The 10,629-nt window shown below is 49.8% G+C and overlaps 1 protein-coding gene across 1 annotated transcript; it reads right to left on the bottom strand.

Moving 5' to 3' along the window:
- Window positions 1–2,219: 2,219 nt before the first annotated feature.
- Window positions 2,220–8,999, bottom strand: LOC113406048 (zona pellucida sperm-binding protein 4-like). Its single transcript, XM_026648231.1, has 12 exons — window positions 8,921–8,999; window positions 8,405–8,526; window positions 8,223–8,322; window positions 6,715–6,870; window positions 6,054–6,241; window positions 5,753–5,850; window positions 5,228–5,358; window positions 4,473–4,662; window positions 4,245–4,392; window positions 3,283–3,361; window positions 2,763–2,879; window positions 2,220–2,365 (listed from the first exon to the last, which is right to left on the bottom strand). Exons 3-12 carry the CDS (start codon window positions 8,305–8,307, stop codon window positions 2,220–2,222), a joined length of 1,338 nt encoding a protein of 445 aa, XP_026504016.1. The 5' UTR covers window positions 8,308–8,322; window positions 8,405–8,526; window positions 8,921–8,999.
- Between the last annotated feature and the right edge of the window lie 1,630 nt (window positions 9,000–10,629).

The raw sequence follows: 10,629 nt of genomic DNA on the forward strand, positions 1-10,629 counted from the left end.
CCCCCCCCCCCCACCTCCCAACCCATCCAACCCTGCTCCCTGTCTCGACTGCTCTCTCCAGAACCTCCCTGCCCCTTCTCCGACCCCCTGACCGTGCCACTCAGAACAGAGTGCTGCAGAGCAGCATGCTCGGCAGCGGGGGGGGGGGCGGGAGGAGCTCCAGCCTGCCGGAGGCCCGAGGCAAACGGTGATCTGCGAATGCAGGGATGGGGAGGGAGGGAGAGAGAGGAGGGGGAAGTGGAGAAGGGGCTCTGGCTGTCAGAGCCCCGTGCAAGTGGCACGATCTGGCCAGCTGCCCTGTCAGCCACGTGCGCGCTGCATGGGGGGAAATCCAGACATTTACAAATTCCCCCCGGCTGCTATTTTTAACTCAAAAAAGCCAGACATGTCCAGCAGAATCCGGACGAATGGTAACCCTATACAATAAGGGCTAGGCCATAGGGGTTCTCAGGACAAATTTTTTGGTGGCCTGAGAGTGTGGCCACCAACTCTTGCTGGTGGCTGCTCTCACACTTTTTCCTAAAATACTTAACTTTAGGCAAAACAAAAATATCCACATATACACCTCCAAATCATTGTAATTTATTTATTGCTAGCCAGTAAGTCTGCTGTGAAAAGTGATATTAATGTACCTGTATCACTTTTACTCAGCCCTGGCAAGCCTGGGGTCAAATTAAGCCCTGGATATTGGGGTGGGGGGAGTCAGCAGGGGGCTGGAACCGGAAGCCCCCGGTTGGGGCCTGAAGCCTGAGCCCCACTGACTGCCTGCTCCTCCAGTGCTGTATCCCAGCTGTCTCCAGAGGGAGGCAGGGCCCAACCACTGCTGGTGGCCCCAGCAACCAACACGCAGGCAGTACATCCAGGAGCAATGGGGAGGAAGAGGGGCTGCTTCCTTGCCTCCCCCATCCCAGCTCAGGAGGCTGTAGCCCCCAGAAAAGTCCTTGGTGGCCACATTTGAAAAACACTGGGCTTGGGCCTGCTCCTGCACAACCTTACCTCAGAGTAGTGGGCCTATTCAGACTATTGGTAAGTCCCTTTAACACCAAGAAGGGGTTGCAGTGGCAGACCTCAGTTTGATTGTCTGCCTCTGAAGAAGTGAGGTTTTTATCCACAAAAGCTTATGCTCAAATAAATCTGTTAGTCTTTAAGGTGCCACCAGACCCAAAAGCTAAGTTACCAACATGCAAGAGCTAGGAAATGCACAGACAACTTTAATTCTTGCAACTTATTTTGCCCTGTTGAGTATATTCATTATACTACTGTTGAACTGGATACATCCTCCCTCCCCCACACCCATTTGTCATGTCACCAGCCTCCCCAACATCAACTATGATCCAGTAAAAACAGGTTTGGGGATTAGTTAGCAATTTCCTTAACAGGAAGTAGGTTTGTGTGTAGTTTCTTCCTGGATTTAGCTTTGTAATGTCCTCACACCAACAACACACCTGTCTACGAGTGGAATGTTTGTTTTCACCCTTTGCTTGGCCTGTTCTGCTAGACTGACGAATGAGCTTGTTGACTCAGTGGAATTTGTACTAGGATGAGATAGTTTGACAAGTCTGAGTGACCCTGTTCAAGCCCTCTCACAAGGGCCTGAGTGAGCATGACCAGAGTGGCCCCATGACTGCATTAGAGTTCAGAATAAAAGATGGAGATGTTTCATGCTCCAAGAGCCAAAACTCAAACATTAAGCTCCACAATGTTGCTACTAGTTGGGTGAAGCATCTGCTTTGTAGCTGGGTGGTCATAGTGGACTCTTTCATACCATTTTATGCACCAGTGATCAGGATTGTGTCCAACTCCCCCAAGGTAGTTGAGATGCTAAGGTAACAAGTTCCTTCCCTGGAGAGGGTGTTTAATGCTCTGCTATTACACCATCCCACCAATGCACATGCTAAGTGCTTTCAGAAAGACAGGAGCATCATAAGCACATGGCTTTTGACAGCGAGAGCTGGAAGGCATCAGTTCAAACCCAAGCTGAGCTGCATTAAGCAATTGTCACTACAAGATACCAGCTATGATCAAACCAAGGCAGTCTATGCTAATGTTAGCAGAGTAGCAATGGCACAAGGGGTGGGGGGGGGAGGAGGAGGAGGAAGTGGGTGAAAGTTTATAGAAACTGCTTATCCTTCCCACCACCTTTCAAGTTTGCTTTCCAAACCTTAGGAGGCTCCAGGGGTGGTCAAAGAGCAAGAGAGCATAGGTCTTCAATGCTTTTTTTATTGAGAGATACTTGTTTTACAAGCTGCATTTCTCCTCCATCTCCACCATGCAGCAGCCAGGAGTGACATGAACAGAGTCCCCAGAAGAAATGCTCCACTGGCCCAGGCTAGAGTCCAGGATGATTTAGTGTTCAGAGGCAAGCCTGCCAGAAGAGAAGCCTGTTACTAGATATGCTCCCAGATATGCTCTGCTCAGGGTGGGGTAGGAATCAGGTGATCAGACATGGCCTCTTAACCCCCAGCCTCTTACTGCTCAGGACAGACTCCCACCCTCAGCTGCTAGGAGAAATGGTGCCTCACTGAGGCAGCAGTTGCCACCATTTCAGATCTGACCAGAATACCCATAGGATAGAGCCAATAATGGTGAATCAGTGCCAGAGTTTTTGCCCTGGCTCAGTATCCATGTTCAGAGGCCACCAGTGTGGTGAAGGTCCCCTTGAGTTGACCTTTGTACTACTGGACAGCTTATCTCTCATGGATCGCCTCTGGACTTAAGGGCAAGTTTTAGACCTAGATCTACACCATGACTCAGGCACTCACTCAATCTATCCATGGCAGCTTCTCTCTTTGGCCTGTCCTGGAGGAGAATCACAGGTCCCCTGCTGGTGATGTGGGAAAGGCCATCCTGAAGATGCTGCTCAGAGCTCCTTCTGCCCCCTGTAAGGCAAGCAAGAGGTTAGCTGCAAAACCCACCATACTCCTACACCACAAAGTTTTCCTGTCAGGAGGGAATCCAAAGTTGCCTCTTCTTGTCTTCATATCATAGCTAGGGTAATGCATTGCTCAGGGATTGAGCACAACATCCTTTCCCATTTGGAAGCCAAATTCTTTCATAGATCAGCTCTTGTCATCCACAGCCAGTGACAGGGGAAGTGAGAATCAAGTTACTCCTCAGTATCACAGGGGGTTTGTACCCAGACAAGAGAGCTTCATGACAGGAGCAGGTGAAGTGGAGGATACTCCTAGTTCCTCAGAACAGGTTTAGAGAAACCCCATGCCTGCCAGGCACTGTTATCCCATCCTACAGGGAGAAGGGAGGCAGAAGAGCTAGGATACTCACGGACTGCAGCAGGGCAGGAGGTGGTGCAGGATGCTAGCAGGGAGGGCTGGCACACAGAGGCACTGCAGTGCAGGTACACCTAGGAGAGAGGTGAGGTGGTTAGGGCCCTGCTGCCCCAAAGCCCCTTCTAAACTGCAAGCTCCATACAGGCTTAGTGACTGCCTTTGCATCCTTGTGTCATGATACCCTTAACTTCAGGGTATGAGGACATGCTCAAGTTGAGGGAGCCCTCTTCACAACTGAGTGCCTTGGTGATGGTCAATGCATTTCAGGGTCACCCTCTAATTCAGGGGAAGGTGGCAACACCCTGAGGCTCTGGAGTTGCTCTTCCACCCTAGAGAGACTTGCTCAAGCAATGGAGCTTGAGGAGTCTCATCCTGCATGGATAAGTTAATCCTAAACTTCATTCAATGGAAGGAGAGTCTGGAAGAGACCAATACTGGGAGTTGCAAGCTATAGAACAGCAGGACAGACAGGAACATCACAAGTAGAGCTGGCTAGGAGTCCCCCCTGCCATATAACCTATTAAGACTAACCTGAAGTGTTAGTCATGCATCAGTTCAACAATAAACTCCATTTTCCTATGGGGATTGATTGCCTCATGGGAGTTGTAGTTTTGATGCCCCCCCTGGACTGGGCTCAGCTCCATGCTTGTATAGCACCTCCCCTTTGACCCCATGGCTTGGTGTAACATGGGACTCACATGGAACTCTGAGTGATATCTTAGAACAGAGCTACAGCCCTGTGCATCAAGAGTGCTTCCCCCCCTGAAAGTCTGTCCCAGTGGGAAACCTTTCCTAGGAAAGTCAGATAGCCAAGTTTAACTGTCAGCAGCTAGAGAAGAACCAGACTCCCATACATGTAGCAATGGTTGTAGAGCCCTTGCCCCTCCCTGATGCAAGAGCCAGGAGGGGAAACCAACACCATGGGATATGAAAGGGTCACTTATCAATAAGTCATACTGGGCCTGTAAATGTCTGCTGGGAAGCAGAGTCCACAAAGGTGAAGGTGCGGATGATGAAGTGCTGGTAGTGAGATGGGAACTGCAGCCCTGTGGCAGCTCCCACAGGCACCAGCTGGGTTTGGTAGTTGTCTCCTGTGTATGGGCACCTAGGAATGAGGAAAGCAGTACTTAGAAGGTGTCCTACATGCCCCAGCCCAGTGTGACCCTACACCCCCCAGTCACTCACCCATCCACCAAGACTGGCCACTGTGGCTGCTGCTGAGGATTGGCACTGGGAGTGGCCCAGCACTGGTGGAGAACCAGAACCAGGTTTGGGTCAGTTCTCTGCAGGATCCGGACCTCCACGTAGATGGGGTCACGCAGGACCTTCACCACAGGGTAATCTCTGTCTGCATAGTAGGATCCATAACCCTGCTCTAGAATAAGCCAAATGGACAGAAGTCACTCAGAGTAATTAGAAAAGCTTAGTCCAATGTGTGGCTGCAGCCACACAGAAGAGGCCCAACTTCTCCCTCCTACCCCTGCCACTGAAGTAGTCTCCAGGAATTAAAGTAGCAGAAACACAATCCTAGATGGTTGGCAATCCTAATTCTGGGTTATAATTTAAGATTAATCTTAGACTGTCACGTGATGAAACATCCAGGAATACATCCAACCAAAATCAGCAACCCTACCCAGAATACATTAGCAGAGCTGCCTTTTCTTACTAGGCAGAGGAAAGGCAACTTATCTAGACAGCAGGAAGCACATTATTTAAAACTGAATTAGTCAGTGTGATTGGACTAACAACCCAGTTATAGCCATAACCCCATGCTAACGACACTCACTCAGTCTTATCTCCCCCCTCACCGCCCCAGACCCACTCCACACTGCATTTAGCCTCCCCTCCCATTAAGGTAAGAGCTCAGGCATAGACCAAAATCCTGCACCAAGTAGTAAGAATGAGACTTGTCCCGGGGCTGAAGAAGAAGAGTTAGCTACCTGTGGCAATGCGCAGCTCCAGTGTGAGGGGGCCAGGCTGGGACACAGCAGGGGGTGGTGGCAGGGTGAAGACTTGGATGCTCAGAGGGAGGAAGTTACCACTGGCAGAGTAGCTACAGCGGACATGCAACCTGGTGGGGAGAGAAGCCATCAAGTCTGACAGCTAGTCAGGACTAGCCAGTCACTGGGGACATTTAGTTTGTGGGTGTAGATGGGCACCAGTCAGGAGAGAGAGGTCATGAAAGCTGTCAGGAACCCCTCCCACCCAGAAGGGGAAGGCTGCAACTGCTCAGTATTTAAGTCACCTCCTTAAGCCTCTGAAGGAGATAGGCCATGAAGTGAGCTAGGAGAATCCAGGATAGTAGGGGAGTCACTCTGCAGCTCCTGTTAACTGCAATGCAAGGGTTTGCTGGAGGAGTATCTGGTCTTTAACTTGACACTAGTAGAATGCTCTGAACAGGGCTCACTTGAAAAGCAGCTCTACAGATGCAGAGGGGTGATTAGGAGTGAGCCTCATGAGGTTACCTGAAGGTGCTGTCCCGGGTGATGGATCCCAGACTCCAGGTTCTCACATCCTGGTCTGCCACCAGTTCATTTTCATACACACCCATGGCCCCATCCATCTGCAATAGAAGATCAGGCAGTGACCCCTCTGCTCTGCCCCTTTCATAGTCAGGTTTGGGACAGATTAGAAGCCAGAGAATTTCCCAGTAGGGCTGGTATGGGATCAGTCTTAGGAAGGGGCCTGCCAGTGCACCTGGTTCTTGACCCACACAACCCTGCTGTTCCAGTTAAGTGACCCCATCTTAGCCTCCCCAACCTTTACCTGGAAAGTGGTGCCACAGGCAGAGAGTGGAAACTGGAACAGGACGAAGGCATTGTTTTTCACCACAGGGACACAGCCAGTACTGCTCCCACTGGCCAAATGTACCGAATCCAGGATCAGGGATGGCAGAGTCACATCCCGAGAAACCACAATGGAGAACTGGCCATCTGGAGTGCACTGTGCTGTCACTGGAAGTGAGCAAGTGACAGGTAAGACAAGGCTGGGGAAGTCTCCCCATCTCAGGGAGAGAGTCTTAGAACAGTGGGATTGGAAGCTAATAGCTTGGCCTATATCTGGCCAGAACCCCACCAAGGTCCACTGTGCCCCTCTAGGGGACCCAAAGGAGCAAGTGCTAGGTGCTCAAAGGTACATTGACAGTGGACTCCGTATTGACCACTGCAGCTCCAACAGGGAATGTGATGTGAATCCTGGACCATGAGTCTGGGTTTATTACTATACATGGCAAAAACACTGAAACAGTCGTCATTCTTATGATGGGTGGAATGTTATTCTAATATCAGGGTTAAAAAAAAACTAGCACAGCTCAAGGTATGTTGCAAGCCCTATTCAGCCTTCCATGCTAGGCTGGCCAGCCACTCCATGCCCCCCCTCCCCAATGATTGGTCAGCTGTATTGGCTATTCATGTACCTAAAAACTCACCTGTGTTGCCATAGTAACAAGGCTTCAACCTATCAGTGGGATCGTAGCAACAGCCTCGTTCTTCACAGTCTCCCTGTGTGATAGGCAGAAGCATGCAGGACAGTCGGTCCTGGCTCTGGATGGCAGCACAGACACTGGGGCTTGGAGCATCCAAGGCTGAAAGAGACAGCTGGAAATTCACAAGGAGATCAGAGCAAGAGGGAAAGAGAAAAAAAATGGGTGGGGCGAGAGGAGCCCCTGAGCACATGCCCTCCAGCTGGGGCTGGGGGCTTGAGGGTTGCACTCTGGACCCATGCAAGTTTGCAGAGGCTCTGTTGAGTTGCTCAGAGGTAAGCATAGTCCAGGATCTTGAGCACCAGGCTAGGAGGGAGGCAGCCCGCCCCCGCCCCCCCATCCCCAAACTCTAATCCTAGCTCCGTCATAGATTTGCTGTGTAGCCTTGGGCCAAGCTCTCCCCCGCCACAGTCTCCCTATCAGTGAAGTGAGAATAATGCTTAAAATGGTCTACCTCATAGGGATGAGGTGAGGATTCCTTTTACATAGCACTTCAGACTAGTTAAAATGCAGTGGTGTGGGGAGGTTTTATGTAGGACAGTGGAATCCAGCTCAAAAATACTCTGAGGCTTGAGTCCAGTCTGCATAATTCCAGACTCAGACTATTACATGAGTGTATGTTAACACAATGTTATGAGTTCTTTATAAATGGGACACCTTGATAAAATTTGAGGGGGGGGGAAGAAGAGAAGAGAGAAGAAGAGAAGAGACAGGTGCTGTACGCTCTTCTACAGCCTAGAACAGGGATACTCAGACTGATGCTCAAGAGCTGCAAGTGGCTCTTCAATGAGTCTCCTGTGGTTCTTTGCAATGCATGATATTAAAAGGCTGATTTAATTAACAATCAGGATGCTTATACTATGTTATTAAACAATTGTAGTTGGTAAAAATATCTGGTTGGACATACACACCCTTAAATTCAGCCAGAGCGGAGCTCTGGTAAATACTTTCAACCCCCCTGGAGTTTATACCATGGGAGGGGGAAGGAGAGAAGAGAAGCAGCTCCAGGAAATACTTAGAATTTAAGGTAAGTAAATGAAACATTGAATTCACACTACTGGGGCTCTTTTGGGTAATGTTAATTGCTAATTTGGCTTCTGAACCACTGAGGAGTGAGTATAACTGGCCTAGAACAATCCCTAGTCCATGACTGGGGTCCCCAGGTGCGAATACAAATATAATTAACTCCAGGCTCTGAGAAGCACAGCCAACCAGAGGCATGGTGGGGATGTACCCTAGCAAATGAGGATAAGCAAAAACTATGAGGATTGTGTGTATCATTGGCCCCATAATTGCTACCTTGCCACAAGGAGGAGAGAAGGGAAACAGATGGACCTTCTCTGTGTAGGCCTCCCTTAGTGTAACTGGAGGAAAACAGCCATCTTTAGAGAAAGCATTCACTCACCAGTAGTCAAACAGCCAAGGGTGTTTCACATCAGACACTAGACCCTTACCTGGCTGGGCAGTGTGGCATCGGAGCACACTTTCACGGAGGGCCTTGTGCCCATCTACATCTGTCCCTTCAATCCCAACCACCATCAGGTAATTACCATTCTGTGGAAGAGAAATCCACAGGAGTCAGGACTGTTAGAGCAGCATTACCAGAACCCTATGCAGGCACCCCAAGTTCACTCACCCATTCATAGATGTAACAACCATCATAGGAAGCATCAACTTTCCTGGAGCCATCTGGAGTCTGAGACACCCAAACCCCACAGGTAGAGTCATTCTGCAAAGTGTGAGACCGCCCAACAGTATCTAGGGAACCCCAGGAGGCAAGAACAAGGTGGTCAGTATATAGTACAGAGGAAGGGGGTAAAGGAGTTATTTAACTAGCTATTAATAGCTCTGCAACCCCCCCCCCCCCAAACTTACTATAGGAGATAACATCTAGTAAGAGGATTGAAGTAGAAGAGTAGCATACAGGCACCTAACCCTCAGAGGCTATACCCCCAAGTAGCACTATTGTAAGCATGAACTCAACTCATAAGCAGTTACTCAGTTGCACTAGGGTTGAGCTAGCTATTAGACAAGGCTTTGATATCAGGCCACAGGAGCTAGAGGCAGAAATTCACTTCTGTTCCTTCTCAGTGTAACCACACCCTGGTAAAGGAAGACACTGCCAGGTTCTTACAGCCTTACCCTCACTTACCCCAAGCAGTCAGTTCATGGGACACCCTTCCATCCTTGCTTAGAGGCAGAGTGAACTGCAGGCTTTTCCGGCCACACACCAAGATGCTAGAGTCCTCTAAAAAACCATCCCAAGTTCCCAAAGCCAAGGGACAATACAACACACACAAGAGCACAGCTCCCAACGGACACCTAGTCTGCCCTACACCAGCCATGCTGACTTCCTAGCAGTAACCCATAAAGCACTTATGCTTAACCTGGCACCTTTATACCCCAGAGGCAGCTATGATTGGGCAGAGTCCAGGTGAAAATTCCTGCTGAAACTAGCCTAGCCCCTTCCCTGAGTTCTAACAAGACCCTCCCAGAGCCAGCAGCTGGGGGTGCTCAGACTCATCACAATTCTTTCCTTCTGCAGGCGTAACTTGACGGGGGTGGGATTAAGCTGACTGGCACCTCCCAGGAGAAAGCAGGAGATGTAGCTGTGTTCATACCCTTTTACTTATGAGTGTATTTTATTATTTTCTATTAGAACCCCAGGGAGGCTTCAAACCATTCTCCCTTCTTGGAGTTTGTTTCCTCCTGCTCCAAACTGTGTTGCTGAGCTTTGCCTTGCTGTAGAATCAGCCCGCCCCTGCTCTGTGATTGGAGTATCCCATGCTGCTAGGCCTTCTGCCAGGCCAGTGCTGGACTTCATTCTCCAGGCTTGTCATGAGCACCAGGTTCCCTACAGAGCATGAAGTCTCCTCTGGGACAGATACAATTAGCCACTGCTTGGTTCACACAGTGGGCTAGCAGCTGCTGGAACATGACTAGCTTACCCAGGAGGGAGGGATAGCTCAGTGGTTTGAGCATTGGCCTACTAAACCTAGGGTTGTGAGTTCAATCCTTGAGGAGGTGATTTAGGGATCTGGGGCAAAAAAAATAGTTGGGGACTGGTCCTGCTTTGAGCAGGGGTTAGACTAGGTGACCTCCGGCGGTCCCTTCCAACCCTGATATTCTGTGCTGCATATATATGCAGCTGGAACAGTGAGGGGGAAAGGTCTGATCTGCTGTTGCCCTAGTTACTAAATCATAACAGAAGCATCTTACACCCACTAGCATACATGGCTACAGGAGAATGAGGCCTAGAGAACCCAGTTCCAGCAGGAACTGGCTTTAGTTACTCTTTGCCCTATAACCTTCCACCCCAGGGGATCCCCTGGACTACCAGAGTCTATTAGGTTTATGGTGATGTTAAGCTCACTTCTACCTCCTTTAAGCAAACATCACTCATGCCCGTCACCCCAGTCAGGGTATGGGCCACCAACCACAGATCTCCAGAGTCCTTTATCCTGGGCCATTTGCTCTAGCTGGTTCCAGGTATAGCCCATTTTTATGCTATCAGCCTGAAGGTCGCGTCGCCAAGTGTTTCTTGGACGGCCTCTTTTCCGCTTGCCTTGGGGGTTCCACCGCAATGCCTGTCTAGTGATGTTGGTTGGCTGCTTGCATAGTGTGTGTCCTATCCAACCCCACCTTCTCCTTCTAATTTCTTCCTCTGCTGGAAGTTGATGGGTCCTCTCCAAGAGGTAGATGTTGCTGATGGTGTCTGGCCAGCGGATCTGGAGAATCCTTCTAAGGCAACTATTTATGAAGGTCTGGATCTTCCTGGTGATTGTTTTAGTTATCCTCCAGGTTTCAGCTCCATACAATAAGACTGATTTCACGTTGGAGTTGAACAGTCTAATCTTTGTT

The sequence above is a fragment of the Terrapene carolina genome, unplaced genomic scaffold (genome assembly GCF_002925995.2).
Source record: "Terrapene carolina triunguis isolate 2854851 unplaced genomic scaffold, T_m_triunguis-2.0 Scaffold22, whole genome shotgun sequence".
NCBI classification, from domain to species: Eukaryota; Metazoa; Chordata; order Testudines; family Emydidae; genus Terrapene; species Terrapene triunguis.